The following is a 21,756-nucleotide window of genomic DNA, read 5'->3' on the forward strand; positions in this document are numbered from 1 at the left end:
TCATCAAAATTATCCATTTTACATCCAGTAATGCTCTTTATCTCTTGTTTGGTCTCATATGTCCCTTTTGAACCTCTATGGAGATTTTTTTTTTTAGGTTTTTGCAAGGCAAATGGGGTTAAGTGGCTTGCCCAAGGCCACACAGCTAGGTAATTATTAAGTGTCTGAGGCCAGATTTGAACTCAGGGACTCCTGACTCTATTTGTCTTCTCTTTTTTCTGTCTCATTGCTGTTGGATTTGTATTATTTACTCATAGGAGTTTCCTGTTTTCTATCAACCATTTATTTATTGTCTATACTTTTTTAATGGGTTTTATATCAAAACAGAGATAAGCTGATTTCTTCTGCATTCTGAGGGTATATTTGCAATAAAAGAATTGACTACATAAGGGTGGAGAACTCATCAAACAAATTGCCTATGAGCCTACATTAAGCTCTCTCTAGAGACACAAAGGGATGTAAATAGTGTCATACTTGTTCATTGTGTTACAAACTTCAAAAAAATCATTCATTTTTCTTTATGTTTCTATGAATCTCACTATTGGGTTCACCAGTTGTGACTTAGGCTTAAACTCAAGATTTTCTTTCTTGTAGTTTTTGATTTTCAAAAGCCTATATAAGCCAGTAGCTTCCATCTGAATTCTTTCCAGAATACCCTCCCCCCATACACACACACCATTCATTGTTGCATAGACACCTTGAGGGTAGCTTGGTAGTGAAGTAGATAGAGCATGGGTGTTAGAACCAGAAGGACAGGAATTCTAATCTAGTTTCAGACATTTTCTAGCTGCGTGACCTTGAGCAAATCACTTAACCCTGATTGTCCTGCATTCAGAGACTGGAGGTCAATCATGCTGATTCATATCTGACCACTGGATCTTAGATGACTCTGGAGGAGAAAGTAAGACTGGTGACTTAGCACAGCACCATCTCACTCAAATCCAATTCACACATTTGTCATGGCTTCATCTCCCTGATGTCATGGTCTTCTTCAAGGAAGAAGGACATTTTTTTTTTGCATGGATATCTTAGGATGAGTCACTCCATCTCTTCGAGTTTCAGACCCTGGCTAGTTTTCTGTCCAAAATCTGTGGGTAGAAAACAAATCTTTTTCCCTTAAGCACAATAAAAATAGGCACCATGCTCATAAGATGGGTGTCCCATGCCTTCCACCAGAGAAGTAATGTCCTCTTGTACAATTCCGTTTGGTAGTTCTAACCTAGATCTGACTGTAGCTTCTACCAAAACTTACTTATCAACTGTGGTGCACACTATGTGGCAAAGCTTTGGTCCCTAGGTCAGAAAAGAGAGCTATGAATGTTTCTCTACATCACAATTATACTATTGGAGAAAAAAAAAAATACAGGACTCTGTGTAAATAATTAAAAACACTAAAGGTCCCAAGCTGGTACCAGACTTAAATAGTTTATTCCCTTAATTCATTCTCAGCACATGATCTGCTCTCTACCACATATAAGCTACTTTGATTCAAGGTACAATAGGTCCTTACCCACCATTTGCATCTCTTAAATGTTCTATTAGAAGTACCAGAGCCAACAGTTACTATTCACTCTAGATATTGCTCAGAGTTCCAGCACCAAGAGAGTCTCAGGGAAATTTCCCCCATTGCTGCTCAGAGTATCAACTGGATGTTTCTTCTGCTTCTGCTCAGCAGTGCCCAAATCTCTAATGCAAAAGACTCCAATGTCTTATAAATTATAGAAAAGATTAAAAATCCAATTATACTGTAGTATCCATATTGATCACAGATTTCTGGCTCACTGATTCACTTATAAAGTGATATGCCTGGATAGTACTTTGCACTTTCTCTGACTATGCCTGCAATGACATTCTGGCACTTAATTAATATTAATTAAACAATTAAGCATCATTAATTTGCCTTTATAGAGTTTGAAAAGACTTCTTGGATGGTAAAAGAAGTGGTGGAAAGGATAATTTAAATAGCTTAGGTCTCTTTAAAAAGCTCCTCAAGAGGGGTGGCTAGGTGGCACAGTAGATAGAGCACCGGCCCTGGAGTCAGGAGTACCTGAGTTCAAATCTGGGCTCAGACACTGAATAATTACCTAGCTGTGTGGTCTTGGGCAAGTCACTTAACCCTATTTGCTTTGCAAAAACCTTAATAAAAAAGCTCCTCCCCCCTACTGCCATCCAAAAAATAAAAATCCCCTTTGGCTGCAAAAAAATTCAAAATCATTCTCTTGTATTAAAGTTGTTATTCATGAGGACAGTGATGTTTCTCCTACTGAAAAAACATTTCTAAAAAGTTAGGAAGACCCAGAATTTCTTGGAATTCTTCATATTTGCCTCTGATTGCTTCAATTGAGACCCACATGAAATAGAAGCCCAATTCAGACCATCTCAGCCTTCAAAAACAAGGGTTAGAGCATTAGCACACAACCAAGAAGAACTTCACAATATCTCTCACAGAAATACACTATTGCCTTCCTGGTGTGTGGATAAGTCACCAAAATGAATGGAAAAATGAAGTTTTAATTTGTTGATTTGTTGTTCAGTCATTTTAGTCATGTAAGACACTTTGTGACCTCTTGTAGGGTTTTCTTAGCAAAGATACTTAAGTGGTTTGGTTTTGCCTTCTCCAAGTCATTTTACAGATGAGGAAAACTGAGGCAAACAGAATTAAGAAACTTGCCAGAGTCACACAGCTGATAAATGTGTGAGGCCACATTTGAACTCAGTAACAAGAATCTCCCTGATTCGAGGTCCAAAGTACTAATTAGGCAGTATTATATCAAAAGTATGACTTAGTAGATTATTTGCCTTGAAGTAGAAAAGAGCTAAGTTCAAATCCCACCCTCCCCTTCTAATGTCCCATCTGGTATCCCATGTCACTCTCTATGGTTATAAATTATAAAATAACATAAAAATTATAGTAAATTAAATATTGAACTATAATACTAAATTGTAAAAAAAAAAAAAAAACTGATCTCCATTGGTGGAGGGAGTTTTCTCCCCAGGAGTTTCCTACCCAGTGGGTGTGCCACCAAAAAATAACTACATATTGAATCAGAAGTTACCTACAAAAGGAAGGGATTGCCTATCCTGTGAGGAAATTTTAGGACACAAATGTTAAAGAGAAGACTCAAGTTCTAGGTACAGGCTCATGTAGAATAATTCTTAGTTCTTCTCCCTACTTCTAACCTCAAGTCCAACAGAAAAAAAAGATTTGTCTCATCATGATGGGTCAGAGACTGAAAGTTCTTGAATGAGCTGCAGATTAAAGCTTCTGTCTTTGGAGTGAGCCAAATTCAGATGAAGATTCTGTATACATAGAATTGAACTAGGATGTTCTTTTGTTCTGAGTAAGGATCCCCACCCCCCAGATGACTCACCCAAGTCCTTGCCCTCATAATTTCCCGCCTCTAAGAACACCTTTATTCCTTCTGAATCCAGTTGCACTGAAAGGTCTGTTTCTCTGATTGTCACTCCATTTTGGGGTCTGTGCTTCCATCACTCCTTACCTCCCACCACATATACTTCCAAGCAGATACAAGTATTTTCAGACTGCTTCCCATTAGCTATGATATTTTAATTGGTTACTGAGTCAGAATTCCCCAGATAGACTAAAGAGACAATCCCAATTCCTCAGGACTTGTCTTTCTGCTCAAATTTTTTCTTGAGGTAGCAAAACAGTTCTCTAGACTTGAGAGAGTCCATCCCCTTATAGAGCTGACTTGTGAGCATATGGTTCCCAATCAAGTCTGTGACTGGGATGGGGTCACCTCCTGCTTGTATCTTCCATTCTTTGTCTGATGACTTCTGGGAAACTTTTTTTTCTGCCTATTTGGATATTTATAACATCATTATAACATATTTGATTAAATATTTAATTAATTCACCTCTAAAAAGCTCCTAGATTTATTGAGTTTCAAGTCCTATCAGTGGTTGCCTTGGCAATACCAGACTGATAGAGCCCACTGGCTGGAAGTTCCTTGCCCTTGTTCTAGACCCTTGTTAGATACAGAAAGATAGCTAGCATCTTCCTAGGCACCTAAGCAGTAGGTTATCATCTCCTGAAGTAGTTGTGGGTTAAAGAGAAAGGTGGGAGATAGAAAGAGACAAAGAAAGGAGAGATAGAGACAGAGATAGACAGAAATGAAAGACAGACAAAAAGAAAGAGAGAGAAAAGAGTGACAGAAACCAAGAGACAAAGATAGACAGACAGAAAACCAAAAAGAAAAAAGCCTATTTGGCACTGACCAAATTGAACTCTGGAAGTAAAATATCAAATAACTAAGGAACAGAATTTTTGCAAAGAAGCTGATTGCAAATGTCTCAATCATGTTCAAATATTCACCTTTCAACTGATGGAAATCATTCAATAATTCTTTACTGCTTAGTTAGCACTGACCTTTCTGGGTGGTAATAAAACTGACATTTCATACCTGAGTTTTTCTCACTGCTATGCATTCCTTATTTTTCTTTTAAGAAAAATAATGGTCTCTGCAACAACTATGTTTCTTTAGAACATATTCTCTCTTTTAAAGGATAATATTTTTAAAATATTTATTTACTGTTTTATTTCTTTTACATTTTGAGTTCCGAATTCTCTCCTTCCCTCCAGTCCCCCTTTTGCCCACCAAGAAGGCAAGTAATATGATAACAATTATTCATGTTGTCATGTAAAAAATATATCCATAATAGCCAAGTGCAGCAATGAAATTTCAAGAAATTCAAGAGAAAAACATTCTTTGTCAAGTCACAAGTCATATATTTTGATTCATTGTGGTCATGCTTAACTTTCTTTTGAGTTTTTTCTCAAATCTTTTTCATATAGGTATAACAAAATTCAATTCTGTCAGTATTGTGGAAGAATAGATCCACTCATTTATTGCTAATGAAATTGTAGACTTGCAGATGCATTTTGGAGAGAAATCTGACAGTACAAATAAAAAGTTACAAAACATCACTCCCTTTGACCTAAGAATTTCTTTGTTGGGAAAACACTCTGAAAGTGTTTTATAAGGTGAAACAACAAAAATTAGGAGGTGCAGTATATCTTTAAAAAACTGTATATAGTAGTATGTGTAAATTAAAAAAAAACAACTTGGAAGTAAAATATCCAGCAAAAGGAAATAAATAAATAAAATATGATCTGTTATATGGTATAATAAATTATGGTATGTTAAGGAAAGGGAAGCAATTGGGAGACATAGAGAAAAGAGTGTTCAGTCTGGAGTCAGGGAGACCTGAGTTCAGATTTGACCACTCATACTAGCTAGCTGTGTGACCCTGGACAACTCATCTAACTCTGTTTGCTGGAGAAGGAAGTGGCAAACCACTCCAGTATCTTTATCAAGAAAACCTCAGATGAGGTCAAGAAGAGTCAGACATGACTCAAATCAACTGAACAATAAGCAATAGCTAAAAGGGGACCTTAGAGATCATTGAGTTCAACTTAAGCAAAGTCAATTCAACATATTTATTTTAAAGTATTTTGAGGTACTGTGATGCAAAGATGAAAACATAATGGTCCCTCTAGTAACTTACTCACTATTAGCAGGATATGACATGAATACAAATAAGTTGATGCAAAATATATGCAAAAATAATATATAAAATCATTTCAAAAAGGAAAGCATGCTAACAAACAGCAGAATAAAGGAAGGTCACATGAGGGAGATGTCACCTGAACTAGACTTTGAAGGAAGATGTATAGAAGTTAGGGTACTAGATCTGGAATCAGGAACATCTGGATTCAAATCTTGCCTTATACATTTACTGACTGCTTGACCCAAAGTAAGTCACTTCACCTTTCTGAGCCTCAGTTCCCTCACTGGTAAAAGTGGACTGGATCATACTTCCTGTTTTAAATATATGATTCTGTGATACTGGAGGTTACAAAACAGAACTGAGAAGCAAGCAATGATGGGGGCAGAAAAGTTCAGAAGAGGACAATCAGAGAGACCAGGAAGCTTAATATGGATGGTCTTACCTTTTTTTTAGTAAAGTCTTAGGCAACACGCTTAGTGCCCACCCTCCTTTACCAAAGAGGAAGTTGGGATGCAAAGAGATACGGTGGCTTACCAGAGTATGATCTAACCACCAGCATTATCCCCAGGCTCCCTGACATTGATCTCTCCACTGCCTAAGTTCATACATAGAGCTAGAAGAAGACTTAGAATGTTTTAGGCCAACTTCCTCAATTTACAGAGGAAAAAACTGAGGCTCACAGAGTTTCGGTGACTTGCACCGGACCTAAGATATGGGACTATAGGGTGGGGATTTGAATCAAGTCCTCTGAATTCAAACTCAACATGCTTTCCACTGAGTCATCCTGTCTCCTACCCATAAAACAGCATGGACTTTGGGATGGAGCTGTATTTGCTTATGGAAAAAAATGACAAAAGTAACCTGGAGCATGATTTTGATTCTACCATTGCTAAAGATAAATAAATCCTTAGTGTATACAATTGTTGAGTCTGAGGAGAAAACTGACTTCCTCAAGCTGACTAAGTCCTGCCCTGGCTTATTTGAATTGGTGGCCCTAAAAGACTTTTTAAAAAGTCATTGTGAAAAGGCCTTGTGCTTGGCCCTCCCTCAAGTCCATCCTAATTGGAACAGGAGGTGCAAATTAGGCAGTAAATCAGGACTGAGTTTGGGTGTTCAAATGGCTTGTGAGGAGGCCAAAGAGACTCTGTTCCCCCTCATTTAGCACTTTGTAGTTGGTGCAATTTTGCTTGAGACCTCTGAAGAACCCAGTTCTTTTTTATTTTGGTTGTTTTCAGTTCCTTTATCAGATAGTCACATGGTAGTTCCTCTAGTTACATAAGATCAGTTGATCTGGTCTTTCAGTTCCCTCCCAATAGCCCCGTGCTTCCTACTTGAAACTATCCAGAATGCATCAGCTCCACTCCTGCTCTCAGACCTCACCTGCCTGGTAGGTGGAGGCCAGCACAGGAGATGCTGACTTGTCTGGCTTCGGTAAGGTATGGGCAGAACAGGTGACTAACCAAGAAGCTAATCAGTTCAGCAGATAATTTAGGCTCTTTGGGGCAAATAGCTGAGATGACTTTAAAGATATTCAGTCTTCCAGACTAAATTAAAAACATAAATATATATACACATATGAATGTATATATATATATATAATATAGCTATAAAATAATGTATGAATACATAAACATTTTAAATGTGTTAAAATTTATTAGAGTATAAATTTTATTTATAAATCATTTATATTTATAATATATTTATATTTGTGTGTATATATATATGTATATATAAATATAAAAATATAGAGAGGGAGAGAGAGAGAGAGAGAGAGAGGTTAGGTCTAACTGAAGTGCCAGACCTGAAGTCAGGAAGACTAATCTTGGTGCATTCAATTTGGTCTCAGGCACTTACTAATGTAGGGGTTACTCTGGGCAAATCACTTAACCTTGTTTGGCTCAGTTTCCTTCTTTGTAAAAAATGAACTGGAAAAGAAAATGGCAAAACACTCCAGTATATTTGTTAAATCAGACATGACTAAAATGACTCAATATCAAAGTATGTGTCTAGCTAGTTCAGACAAAAAAAAGGACCTTATCTTCACCTAACTCACATTTACTTAATACCTCACAATTTACAATGGCACTTTCTCCTAAGATTACCAGGATTGGGAAGAGGGGGAAGGAATAAACATTTAAGTAATGCTTAATATGTGCTAAACATTTTGCTAATTACTTTACATATTTTATTTTATTTGATCCTCATAACAACCCTGAGAAGTGGATGCTACCTATTTTATAGTTGAGGAAATAGAGGCAAGCCAAAGTTAAATGACTTGTCCAGGGTCATGTAGCTAGTGACCTTGATTTGAGGCTGGATTTAAACTTCAATAATCCTGATTCCAAATGCCCCATCAACTTATTATACCATTCTACCTCTCAAGGATCCAATGATTGTGGGATCCTGAGTTTAAGGGACTTAGAAATTTCAATGGATCCATTCCCATGCTATGTGATGGAGCTCTGGAATCAATGCGAGAAGGGGAAGCATGGGGTGATGTGGAGAAAATTTTGGATTTAAAGATAAAGGACCTGGCCTCAAATTTTTTTGCTGCTGTTGACTACCCAGGTCTTCTTGACTCTAGGCTGTCTGGGCAGAGTGAGGTGGATAGTCCCAATATGATGATCTCCATTTTACAAATGAAGAATCTGAGGCTTAGAGAGATGAAGAGACTTGTCCACAATCCTAATGAGCATTGAAGTCAGAATTAAAATCAACTTCTGACTTGGTGTCCTTGGCTCTTTATCAACACTATTCTTTTATATCTTCCCAAGGAATCACAAAAACATTTTCCAAGAAGCTGAAACACTTGACAAATCCTTGCAGAAACACCACTAGATTTGGAGGCAGTAATACCTATGTGACCTTGGCCAAATTATTTAACTGTTCTGAGTGTCAGTTATTCATTTGTAAAATGAGGAGGGTGGACTAAGGCATCTCCAGCTCTCTATCTTCCTGCTAGATCTATGATATAAGCACCCAGAAGGAAAACTCTTTCAAAGGGAAGTCACTGCTTTTTCACTTAGCTCCCAAGACAGCAAGAAGTTGAGTAAATGGATTGCTATTATTTAAACTGGCATTTGACCAAGATATCTTGGTTGACAAAGTATGAGGGTTAATTGAATGATATCAATTGATCAAGACTAGAAATAGGGGAGATAAATCTCCCCATTATCCAAATGAGAAATGGTCAACCTCCTCTGAACACAGGTATCATCATAAAACCCCAAAGCCCTGAGGAAGGTATACCAAGGTCTGGCAGACATTGGGGTAGAGTTCAAGGATAGTGTGACCATTTCATATGGGATGCAAGCTAAATTCTCTGTGGGTAGTGCAATGGATAGAGCACCGGCCCTGGAGTCAGGAGGACCTGAGTTCAAATGTAACTTCAGACACTCAATAATTACCTAGCTGTGTGATCATGGGCAAGTCACTTTAACCCCATTGCCTTGCAAAACAAAATTGAATATCAGACTTTCAGGTGCTCCTATGTCATTGTACTGGGAAGTAGGACATAGAAGGGAAAAGAATTAATGCACGCCCCAGGATGCTAATCTCACTTCTGCTGCCAACTATCTGGGTAATTTGGGATGATTTATTTGCTCAACATGAATCTCAGTTTTCTCATCTGAAAACTGAGTTTGCCTTAGGCAATTTCTAAGGTATTTTCCAACTCCATGAGTCCACCATGATGGTCTCTAAAAGAGAGAACAAGATGGAAACATGGCAGTTTTGCAACAAAGCTTAGCGATGTCCAGTTCATTCTAGGAATCTTAGAGATTATTGTTATAAATAAGAACATCAAAATGAGCCTTAATTTTAGGCTACTTTTATCTGTATCTCTAAAAGACACAGGTCTTTTTATCCTCTACCACTCTTGTCATTTGAAAGATAATGGGGAAAATATTATAATGGACCTTTATTATCTCTCCCAGGTATTAGTCTGAAACTTATCCAAAGAAGAATTAGTTATTTGCTTTGAATCCCTCTCCTACTAAAGCTTGCTTTAGACAACGATGGGTGCAAAACGAGCAAGTTCATATGTTTTCAAAGAGGAAACTCTCTGAGAGGGGGCCCAAACATTGAAGTTATTATTGATAAGCTTCTAAGAGCTGAATTTCAGGCCATGTCAGCACAAAGCTGTTAAACTATAATTAACATAATGTAAAAGGGAGTAGATTAGTCTATTTCGAGTAGAGCATATAGATTGAAAAGTGAGAATTACTTTGGAAGATAGATTTTGGACCAGATTATGGAGGCCTTAAATTCCAGAGTTTACATTTGATTCTAGGCAAGCTTTTGCTTCCAGGAATGATTATAATTCAGATCTTTCTTCTTGCTTCTTGCCACCTCCATTTCCCATTTCAGAAGATCCCTATAGTAATATTGACATCAAATAAATTATCTACAATGTTAAAACTTCCTATATGAATTGTCTCTCTCTCTGTTAGACTATAAGATCCTTGAGATTGGGTATTGCCTTGCTTTCCTATTTGTATCTTAGTGCCTTGAAGATACTTTGCACAAAGTAAGAAATGCTTTCTCATCCATTCATTCGGTCCTATGAGCCTCAACAAAAGAATCTTCCTTGGTTTGGTAAGAAAGGGACAGCAAACATGATAGTAAATTTTTCAGAGCCATAGAATGTGCCAGTCACTTCAATATGTATTCAGTCTTCGGAAATATTAAGAATAGATGCTTTTATTTTCCATCCATTAACTTCTCTCTTTTCCTTTTATTTTGGCAGATGACCTTGTTAGTTTCTTCAACTTTCAGGAAAGACCTTAGCTTACATCACACCCAGGGCTATCTCTAGTCATCCTGATTCCTATCTGGACCCACATGGCTCTGAAGGAGAAAGTGAGATTGGTGGCTCACTCAAATCCATTTCACATGTATCTCATGGCATCATCTCCACTAATGTCATAGTGTTTTTCAAGAATGAAGGACAAACAATAACAACAATAAGGGATTAAAAAGAGGTAAGGACAGGAGGGGAGTTTTAATCTACAAATGGAATGACCAGCACAATTTCTAGACACTTAAATTACTCTGTCATATTCTTATTGAACAAAACACACACCCACGCTCCCTCATTCTCCCTCCATATTCAAATACACCCAAAAAGAATGTTGATTTAAAACACTCACATTCCCTTTAAAAGACATCAAGCTGAGGACAGTTTCTGTACCACCAAGTTTACAAGTCTCCTTTTCGTTGACTGCGATTGCATTTTGTTGCTGTTGTCAAGGCATTTTATTCAACCACTGTTTCTGGTTTTGTAGATATTTTTGTGGTCAGAACCATTGCCTTTCTCCTCTTCCTGAAACTACATATATATGTATATATTTATGTATATTATAAATATACATCAACATGGAAACACATATATTTGTAGTATATTTACATGTAAGTATAGATAAGATGCCATATATCTGCTTCAGTCAGAAACAGGAATTTTACATAGTCATCTGTCTGTTCCAAATGCTAGTTTTAGATTTAGAGGATCTGGATTCAAATTTCACCTCTGATATTTCCTGCCTGGGCACTTAATCTCCCTTGGCTTCCATTTAAATGTATAGAGGATAAAGTACTAGGCTTCAGAGTCCAGAAGACCTGATTTGAATCTTATCTGCCATTTATTTACTGTCTGTCCTCTTTCAACCTTAGCTTCCTTAATAATATGGAAAGGTATGACTTGGATGAACTCTCAAGGACTTCAAGATCCTTTAATCCTGTGCTTTCTTCCTCACAGTAATCTCACTGTCCTCCAGCATAAAATGAAAAAATAGACTAGAGAGTCCCTTCTAGCTGTAGATATCTGATCCTCTAAAATTTGATTGGGAAAAAAATTGGAAAATTTGGGAATTAGTTGATAAAAAAAATCTACATAAAAAATTTCTTATAGGGTGGAGATGGCATGGACATAATGGAATGGTACATTAAGGAATGCTATAATGAACTATGAAGATGATAGATACAGAGAATTATAGAAAGACTTAGATGAACTAAGGCAGAGTGACTGACATAAGCAGACTTGGGAAAACAATATACACAATAACAACAATTGAAGCAGAAAGAATCAAATTAAACCAAATTCTGTATCATTAAAATGGCTTGAGCAATTACCTTCCATCACAAAGCTAGTCTGATAGTAAAGAAATTATTCCTTTTCCATACAAAGGAATAATTTCTTTACTATCAGACCAAGGTGACATGCTGGTTTTTCTTGACCTGCTTTTTTTTCTATTTCCCTTTTCCTTTTGCATCTTTATTAAAAAGTAACAACTCTTTAGATTGGAGAGAGATAGGGAGGGGTATATAGGAAATGAATGTGATGTAAAAACAAAAGATATCAATACAATTTATTTTTTTAATAGAAAGAATATGGGGATATGAAAGAATAAGTCAGAATAGAACAGAGCATGTTCCCAGAGCATCAATTTGTTTTGACATTCAGAAAGTGGTCACTAGGTGGCAGCATGAACATTTGAGAGACAGCATGGAGCTGGACACAGTTTTTAAGGGATCTCTGTGGAATCTGGTGCCAAAGGCAAAACCTTCCCTTCTGAGTGCCCTGGTTCCTATTCCAATTAAACCATTTAGTGGCATAGCAGTAAATGATTTTAAATTACTTTGTAACCTAGCCTGACTATACCAAAGAGATTAAGTTGATTGTTTCTCAAAGAAGGGACTGGATTGGAACAAGCTATTTGGGTAAGAGGCTTTTGTTTCCCGGAGGGTATGATGGACAGTAAGGCGGGGAAGCCAGAAAATAGGATCAACCAGGGAAATCTCTGTTTAGGATTTTCACTTGCATTCATTAAGCTCACCAACACTTCTAAAGTACCTGCTGAATGTGGAACATTTTAGGATAGAGTAATGGAGAAAATGCTAATTGGAGTCAAAAGACTGAGATGGAAATCCTGGCTCTGATATTCACTCCATGGGTTGTTACAATTTCTCTGGGTCTCAGTTTATCTTCCCTAAAAGAAGGATAGATAGACTGGGCAAGAAATTTAATTAGGCTACCTAGCCACAGACTGGTTTTTAGGCAAACATTCTAGGTGACATAAACTAACTGAGAGATCTCTGGTCATAAAATGAGGAAGAGCAGAGTTCAAATCCTGCCTCAGACATTTCCTAGCTGTGCCTTCCTCAATTTATCTTGTTTTTATTTGTTAGTTGGTTCTTATTCTTCTTAATCCAAGAAGACCAAAATGACATCACTATGTTTGAGACAAATTACATTGTGTCCTATTGTGGCTCAGAGGACCAATACGAGTTTGAAATGTTCTACCAGAGGTGGTCAGACACAAATAGTCCACATAAGCACCTGGGTTGCTTACTCTAAACTTATGAATGTCACATCTCCTTTGTGCTGCTTATTTATTTAGCTTCATATTTGCTCCTTGAAGCCAAGGCTTTATTCCATTTTTTTATTTTAGATCCTTAGTGCCTAACATAGAGTGCTTTGTACATCATGGACAATTTTTTTTTAGGTTTTTGCAAGACAAATGGGATTAAGTGGCTTGCCCAAGGCCACACAGCTAGGTAATTATGAAATGTCTGAGACCGGATTTGAACCCAGGTACTCCTGACTCCAGGGTCCATGCTTTATCCACTACACCACCTAGCGGCCCTCCATCATGGACAATTAATAAGTATTTATGGAGTTGAATCAGGCAAGTAAATCTCTTTGAGTCTTCTCCATCTATAAAATAAAGGTTCCTGTTCTACAGTACCACCTAGTTACAATAACGAAAAGTAAGCAAAGTACAAAGCTATCCTAGGTTCTGAGTGCACAAAGACAGCCCCCCCCCAAATTACCATCTTCAAAGAGCTTATATTCTATTTAGCTCTAAAATTATGTTTTTTATTTTTTCCTTTCCTCTCTCCATATACTGTTATTCAGACAACCATGTGAACGTCAATCCTGTTGTTATATCTTTTTGAACAAATAATACATTTTTAAATCAAATAAAGGTCAGTACCAAGGTTGCAGTAAAGTTTTGGTTTTGGTTTTTAGCTGCCAAAGCCTTGCTCCAGTGACTTATTGTGGCAAAGAGGTAGGTTTGATTTCTCAAAGATTTTCAACCAAAAAAAGAAGGAAGGAAGGAAGGAAGGAAGGAAGGAAGGAAGGAAGGAAGGAAGGAAGGAAGGAAGGAAGGAAGGAAGGAAGAGAAAGAAAGAAAGAAAGAAAGAAAGAAAGAAAGAAAGAAAGAAAGAAAGAAAGAAAGAAAGAAAGAAAGAAAGAAAGAAAGAAAGAAAGAGGAAGAAAATTCTGGGAGATGCTGGCCAAACTAGAAAAGTTTCGAGTATAGGGTAGTGTGTCTGAGGACTGTAGCTGAGTGAGGAAAAGTTCATCATTAGAACACCAAGTTGCAAGTTGCTTGGTCAGAGCAGGTCATGACTCTATTTACTGAATCAGAGAGGGCTAGAGATGTGTTTGAGTGCAGAGCACACACCCTCATAAAATCACAAATCATAGAATCATCTGATAAAAGACTAATAATAAAAATGATAATAGTTCACAGATGGCTGGTGCTTTAAGGTTCACAAAGCTCTTTATGCATATTATTTCCTTAGAACCCATGAGATTTCTGTGAGTTAGATGCTCTTATTACCTCATTTTACAGCTGAGAAAACTGAGGCTCAAAGAAATTAAAGGGTTTTCCCCCACAGTCATATAAATAGCAAATATCTGAGGCAGAAGGCCAGCCAAGGTCTTCCTAACCCTGAGTCTAGTATTCTCGGGGTTAGGTCACACTGCCTTGAGTTTTATCAGAAGAGAGAATGAGAATTTTAAATTTTGAAAATTATCATTGAAAATGATTTTGAAAATTATCAGTTTAAGGTATTAATGGACAATTGCCTGAGTAGCTTGGCTCTTTGGGAACTCTAAGAATCAACCTAGCCATTTTCCTACATCCTGGGTAAGTAAAGCTTATAGGGTAAAATTTGCCCTTCAGACATTTGGTTTAGTCTTGAACTCCATCAGTTCTAATTGTGACATCATAACTAGCAGAAGAAGGGAGCCAATGAACAGTTTGCCAGTGCTGTATCACTGCCATGTGAATACCAGTGCCATCTTACTGACTCTGCTGAGTCCACATCTATGCCAATATCCAATCTAAGAATCACAGACCTCCCAGGAAATCTTTCTGCCAACCCCTGTTGTGAGCCATACTATCCAATAAAATTATTTTTCAAATTAAATCTTATCTGATTTCAAATCAATCCCAAAGTTGGAGCTTAAGAATACTGTTTAAAAATATTATGTAAATATACTTTGATGTCATTCATTTGTGGTTTTCAAATATCTACACTAAATATATTTCAAATACATTGGTATTCTTTAATTTATACAATTGATATAAATGTAACTTGAATTTTTGTAAACCAGATCACATTTTAAATGCAACCTCTGAAAACTTCTGGAAAATTCTTTTTTTTTTTTAGGTTTTTTTTCTAGGCCGTGGGGTTAAGTGGCGTGCCCAAGGCCACACAGCTAGGTAATTATCAAGTGTCTGAGATCGGATTTGAACCCAGGTAATCCTGATTCCACCCGAAAATTCTTTAATAAAAAAAAGAATCCTATTAAAAATAAACAAAAAAAAATCTTAGACTTGAAATTTTATTGCTATAAAGAGCTCCCAGTAAGGAACCACTCCCACTTATTCTGTTTTGTACCCCTTCTGTTACTTAGCATCCTTAAAAAGTTGCTTGGGGGCACTGAGAAATTAATATAGCCAGGGTTATATAACCAATGGATGTCTAAGGCAGAACTTGAACCCAGATCATTCTGACTCTAAAGTCAATTCCATACCCATGCTGCTTCTCATAAAAGACTCTTACTAAAATGAATATTTATCTTTTAATTTAGTATATTTACATGATTTAGTATTTTTTATTTTATATTTGTATAATTTATTATATTTATATTTCTAAATCTAGTTTTGCTTAAAGTATGTCACATATATATTAAAAAGAGAAATGGAGATTCAGTTTCCTTTTTTTTTTTTTCAAAAGAAAAGGCAGCAGTGAAAACAACAGTTGGGTTCCAAAGGAGAAGTCTAGTGAGTTCGTAACTATAAATTCAACATTTTCTCCTTATTGAGTCACTGCTACCATTGTGGATTAGATCAACTTTATACCCTCAACTTTAAACACTTCCCCCATATTTGACACACTATGTAACCTTTTGTTTCCCAGATTTTGCTGTTTCTGTGCCCTTCAAAACATTTGTTTATGCAATAATAAAAAAGTATAGATTCTCAGTCTTCTCAATTTCTATTCCTGAAAGGCTCTTCCATCTCCTGTTGAAAATCCCTAAGCTACATTGTTTTTTTGCTTTCTTAAATTTCTTCCCACCGGGTCTCATAATCCTTCATCTCCTAAAGGAAAAACTGAAATCTCATTGTGGTCCCATTGGGAGATGAAGTTGGCTGCTCTGCTGAATAATGCTTCCTTCTTCTAGACAGGGCCAAGCCAGTGTGTTTGGTATCATTCTGGAGATTTGCAGCCCACCTGCTCACCCTGCATTTGAGCTGGCACATCCTGTTAGCACATCTCCACTGGGCACTGGGCACCCTGTCAATCAGAGAAAGGAAGCTCCAGACCAAGAGCTGAGACAAGGTTCCCTCTCCAACTTATTCAGGCAGCTGAACAGATGAGGCAGCAAACAACCGTAGCCCAGGTTCCAATCTGAAAATTCAAGAGATGTGAGACGCAGGTGGCAGTGGCAGTGGGACTCTAAGGAGTGAGGGGCAAATGATGGAAAACCAGCTGAAAAAGGATCAGCAGAAAAAAAAGAAAAATGAAGATCTATAGGCAAAGGAAGGGGAAAGGGTGAAAGTTAAAGAAAAATAAAAGATGGCAAGATGAAAAGGAGTAGGAAGGGAAGCAGAAGAGAAATGAAATGAGTGACAGGCAAGGAAAACAAACAAAACCTTGGAAAGAGACGAGGGAAAAAGAAGAATGGAAATCTTTTAGGAGACACAGTAGCTCTGTGGGACAGCAGGGCTTCTGACCGGTTCTCTATTTGATGGTGGCAACTTGCCATTTATTAAAGTGCTCCATTCAAACCACTTGAGTAAACACACTTGAACATTTTTTGAAAGTCAGAAACAATAGGGCTTTCAAAATCTTTTTTCTAAAGAGCAAATCTGGCCAAAAAAAAAAGTTCTCCATCAAATAGTCCCACAGCAAATAAGATAATGTAGGTATTTTACTTCCTCTATATAAATGCCACTTATTACTGTTATCTTAGAGAAACATAATTCATGATGTTTAGCAAACTATCCCTCCCCAAACTTCAAAATTCCTTAAGCATGTGAGAGCTAAACACCAGCAAAGATAGGAGATGTTATCAATTTCTTTTTCTTCAGAGTATTTATAGAAACATGACAGCATTCAGCTTCACAATAATCTGTGTTTCAGTTGAAATGAAGATTTAAAGAAGATAGATCATTTTACATTTAATTTGCCAAATTATAATTTGGATTTTTTTTATTTTAGGTTATACTCAAACTACAGAGAACTCCCAGTGAGGAAACACCCTCAATCATTTTTTCAGCATGTCCAACTGTCCTTGACCTTATTTGGAATTTTCTTGGCAAAAATAATGAACCAGTTTGTCATTTCCTTCTCCAGTTCATTTTACATATGAAGAATTGAGGAAACAGGATAAAAGTGACCACAGCTAGTAAATATCTGAGGCTGGATTTGAACTCAGCAAGACAGAGCCACAGTGTCACCTAACTGCTAAGGACACATTACAACTGAACCAACATCTTCTTTGAGACTTTTTGGCTTTTCATCAGGACCTACTAAATCATAGGTGTAGGCGATCTTGTGGATAAAGGGCTGGAAATGAAATTCAGAAGGCTAAGTTCAAATTCATACTTGGACATTCACTAATTATATGACCCTGGACAAGTCACTTAAGCTTTATTTGCCTCAGTTTCCTCATCTGTAAAATGGAGGTTCTAATACCCTTGTTGTGAGGAGTTAAATGAGATAACAATTGTAAGCCCTTAGTCAGGATATTGACCCATGGTAATTTGCTGTATAAATGTCAGCCTTTGGGTGCAGCCAGATGGCACAATAAATAGTGCACTGACCCTAGAGTCAGAAGGACCTGAGTTCAAATTTGACCTCAGAAACTTAGTAATTGCTTAGCTGTATGACCTTGAACCAGTCACTTAGCTCTGTTGCCTTAAATAACATTTTTTTAAAAACTCAGCCTTGTTACTCTTATTGTTATTGTTGTCTTATCCAGTAGCATTTAGTCTTAGAAAGTCATAGTGACACTGAGAAGTTAAATGATTTGCCCAAAGTCTCACACTGCCAACATGTGGCAGAACTGTAGAATTTGAACTCAAGCTTTCCTTCCTCCCAAGGCTGGCTCTCTAACCAGTATACCATGCTGTCTTCCCATTTTATGTTTTATTCCCTTCTTAAAGTAGACTAAGACCAGCGAAGAATGAAACCTCTTGGGAAGCAGGGATCGTTTCATTCTATGATTTTAGATGTTTAATTAATGCTTGTTGAAGAGTGGACTTACCTACTTGGCTGGCAAGTCTCCAAAACCATTATTCACATGGCAGAATCTCAGAATTATGTAAGGGTAACAGAAATCTCTATGACATTAGTGACAAGTCATTATGCAGCCTATGATTGGAAATCTCTGGCAGCTCACTACCTTCTGAGGCAGCTCATCTACTTTTGACCAATAATTGTTAAGAAGTCTTTACTTAGATCAAAAAGAAGTCTGATTAAAAAGAAATCAGCTTCCCTTTGGCATTATATTCAGTTCTTAATTAAATTCAATGAGGTATTTAAAGTATTTTCATCCCCATTTTACAGATGAGGAAACTGCTTCATAGACTTACTGATATTCATATGGTTACCTAACTGGTAAATGGCAGAACTAAGGCTTGGACCTAGGTTTTCAGCCAGACTGACCTTGTTGCTAGTTCCAACACATTCTATTTCCTATCTCTAACACCATACCTGGAAGTCACTTCCACATCACCTCTACCCCATGAAATCCTTCAAAATTCTTCTCAAGAGGGCAGAGCCAAGATGGCGACAAGAAGGGATCTAGTCTTAGGAGCTCTCTGATAAAATTCTTCAGCTAAGGACTCTAACTAAACTTTCGAGAGACAGAACCCACAAAGGGACCCAGTGAGGCAGTTCTCCTACTCAAGGTAACCTGGAAAAGAGCAGAAAGGCTCTGCAACCCGGGATCGGCGAGGTGGCCTGCCAGAGGGGTGGCCCGCCAGAGCCAAAGAACTTCAGCCTCCCGGAGGCAGCCCCAGAGCACTGGGAGTCTCAGCTCACAGCAGTGGGGGAGTCTCCTGAGCTGCACCCTGAGGAGCACCGGGCACAAAGTGGGGGAACAGTGGGGGACATCTGCCAGAGCAAGCACATGGAGCCCAGCCCTCGGGACACACAGCAAGCAGCATGGTCTTTCCCCTGCCCTGATCCAGGAAACAGAAGCTGGCGGAGCCAGTAAGCAGGAGCCCCCAGGGCATGAGCCCGTTGAGCTGAGGGAGGGGAGTGAAGAGAGACTGCCTAGCTCTGTCCTCTGCCCCTGGAACAGGACTCTGGGGCTCTGACCACATTCAGATCCTGATCGCAGTCTAGCCCCCCCCTCCCCATAGAACAGCAGGGCCCCCCCCCACCTCAGCCCCATGGCAGAGGGAGGTGCTTATGGTCATTTACAGACCAGGAGGGAAGACAGAGCCTCACACACTGACACCCTTGTGGGAGTGTCCCAAAAGCTCAGGAAGCACCCCTAAAACCAGGCCCAGGCTGGGAAAATGAGCAAGCAAAGAAACAAAAGGAAGACCATTGAGAAATATTTTGCAAATGAGCCCAAGAAGGATAAAAATACTCAGTCTGAAGATGAGGAAGCACAAGCTCCTGCATCTAAAGACTCCAAGAAAAACAGAAATTGGGCTCAGGCTATGACAGAGCTCAAAAAAGACTTTGAAACTCAAATGAGGGAGTTGGAAGAAAAACTTGGAAAAGAAAGGAGAGAGATGCAGGAAAAACATGAAAATGAAGTCAGCAGCCTAGTCAAGGAAATCCAAAAAATTGCTGAAGAAAATAGCATGCTAAAAACCAGCTTAGGTCAAATGGATAAAACAGTTCAAAAAGTTATTGAGGAGAAGAATGCTTTAAAAAGCAAAATTGGCCAGATGGAAAAAGAGATAAGAAAACTCTCTGAGGAGAACAAATCCTTCAGACAAAGAATAGAATTCAGGGAGATTGATGAATTTACCAGAAATCAGGAATCAATAATTCAAAACCAAAAAAATGAAAAATTAGAAGAAAATGTGAAATATCTCATTGAAAAAACAACTGATATGGAAAACAGACTTAGGAAAGATAATTTAAAAATTATTGGAATACCTGAAAGTCATGATCAGGAAAAGAGCCTTGACATCATTTTCAAAGAATTACTACAGCAAAATTGCCCTGATATTCTAGAAGCAGAGGGCAAAATAGAAATGGAGAGAATCCACCAATCCCCCAGAGAAAGAGATCACAAAAAACCAACCCCTAGGAATATTATAGCCAAGTTCCAGAACTCCCAAGTCAAAGAGAAAATATTACAAGCAGCCAGAAGGACACAGTTCAAATATCGTGGAGCTGCAGTCAGGATTACACAAGACTTAGCAGCAACTACATTGGAAGCTCGTAGAGCTTGGAATACAATATACCGGAAGGCAAAAGAGCTTAGAATGCAGCCAAGAATGAACTACCCAGCAAGGCTGAATGTCCTCTTCCAGGGAAAAAGATGGACTTTCAATGAACCAGGGGAATTTCAAATGTTCCTGTTGGAATGGCCAGAGCTGAACAGAAGGTTTGATCTTCACATTCAGGACTCAGGTGAAGCATGGAGATTGGAGGAGAGGGGGGAAATATGAGGGACTTAATGAGGATGAACTGCATGTATAGAAAAATGATACTGATAATATTCATATGAACAATCTCAGTTAATAGAGCAGGTAGAGAGAGCTTTTATAGTTGAAGCACAGGAGAAAGCTGAATTCGAAGATAAAATATGCTGTAAAAATGGAGTCAATAGAAAAAAAGGGAAATGGAATGGGAGAAAGAAAAAGGAGGGGTGGAATAGTCCAAGATATTTCACATAAGATTTTTTTTTATTACAATGAGCTATTGCAATGATATGGACGTGGGGAGGCAAGGGGGAATGAGGTAACCTTTGCTCTCATCAGAGATGGCTAGGAGAGGAAACAGCATATATACTCAATGGGGTATAGACATCTGGAGTAAGAAGGAGCAGGGAGCAGGGGGAAGGGGTGGGGATGTGAATAAAGGAGGAGAGGATGGACCATGGGGGATTAGTGGTCAGATATAACACATTTTCTTTCTTACTTCTTGCAAGGGGCTGGGACTGGAAGGCCTGCCCAGGTGGATTCTGGGCCTAATGGGTGGTATGCGGGCTCAGGGCTTCTTGGCCCCAGGACCAGGGATCTGTCTGCTGCACCACTCAGCGACCCTACAGCAGAGTCAGAGTGAAAGGAGAGAGAAAATAGAGTACATGGTAGTGGAGAAATAAGAAAGGAGGGAGTTGTGATCAGCAATGGCAATGGTAGAAAAATAAGGAAATAACTTTTGTGATGGACTTATCATAAAGAATGAGATCCACCCATGACAGAGTTGTTGGTGTTGGAACAAAGACTCAAGCACATTTTTGTTATTATTATTTGGGGAAGGGTGCAGGGCAAGTGGGGCTGGATAGGCTGCCTGGGGGCCACATAGCAGGGTGATCTTTGGGTGTCTGGAGCCAGATTTGGACCCAGGTGGTCCTGGCTCAAGGGCCAATGCTCTGTCTGCCACCCAGCCACCCCTACAATTATTACTATTTTATTTTATTTGGGGTCTTTTTTTTTCTTTCTTTTTTTTGGTTTTTGCAGGGCAATGGGGATCGGGTGGCATGCATGTCACACAGCTGGGTGATTGTTGGGTTTACGAGGCTGGATATGGACTTGGGTGCTCATGGCTCCAGGGCTGGTGCCTCGTCCATTGTGCCACCTTTCCATACCTACAATTATTACTATTATTTTTTTATTTTAATTTTTTTCTCTCCCCTTTACTTTTTTCGCCCAAGCAAGTCTATCTATATTCATGGGGGAGGAGGGGTATTTTGTTTACTTGTAAACAAGAATATTTTTATTAATGTAA

The 21,756-nt window shown here is 38.3% G+C and overlaps 1 protein-coding gene across 4 annotated transcripts; it reads left to right on the plus strand.

Annotated features, from left to right (window-relative positions):
* Nucleotides 1-6,849: 6,849 nt before the first annotated feature.
* On the plus strand, nt 6,850-21,756 carry LOC141499684 (uncharacterized). Of its 4 annotated transcripts, none has more exons than XM_074202337.1 (3): nt 6,850-6,919; nt 10,280-10,514; nt 17,053-21,756. In XM_074202337.1, the coding sequence occupies exon 3, from the start codon at nt 19,362-19,364 to the stop codon at nt 20,472-20,474; it is 1,113 nt and encodes a 370-aa protein (XP_074058438.1). In that variant the 5' UTR covers nt 6,850-6,919; nt 10,280-10,514; nt 17,053-19,361; the 3' UTR covers nt 20,475-21,756. The 4 variants fall into 4 exon arrangements, with proteins under 4 accessions (XP_074058438.1, XP_074058437.1, XP_074058436.1 ...); XM_074202336.1 differs by having other exon boundaries at nt 6,858-6,968; XM_074202335.1 differs by having other exon boundaries at nt 6,858-6,963.

Source organism: Macrotis lagotis, chromosome X (genome assembly GCF_037893015.1).
Source record: "Macrotis lagotis isolate mMagLag1 chromosome X, bilby.v1.9.chrom.fasta, whole genome shotgun sequence".
NCBI classification, from domain to species: domain Eukaryota; kingdom Metazoa; phylum Chordata; class Mammalia; order Peramelemorphia; family Peramelidae; genus Macrotis; species Macrotis lagotis.

Coding starts and splice junctions, on each gene's coding strand:
- LOC141499684 (XM_074202337.1), top strand. CDS start 19,362: ATGAGCAAGCAAAGAAACAAAAGGAAGACCATTGAGAAATATTTTGCA.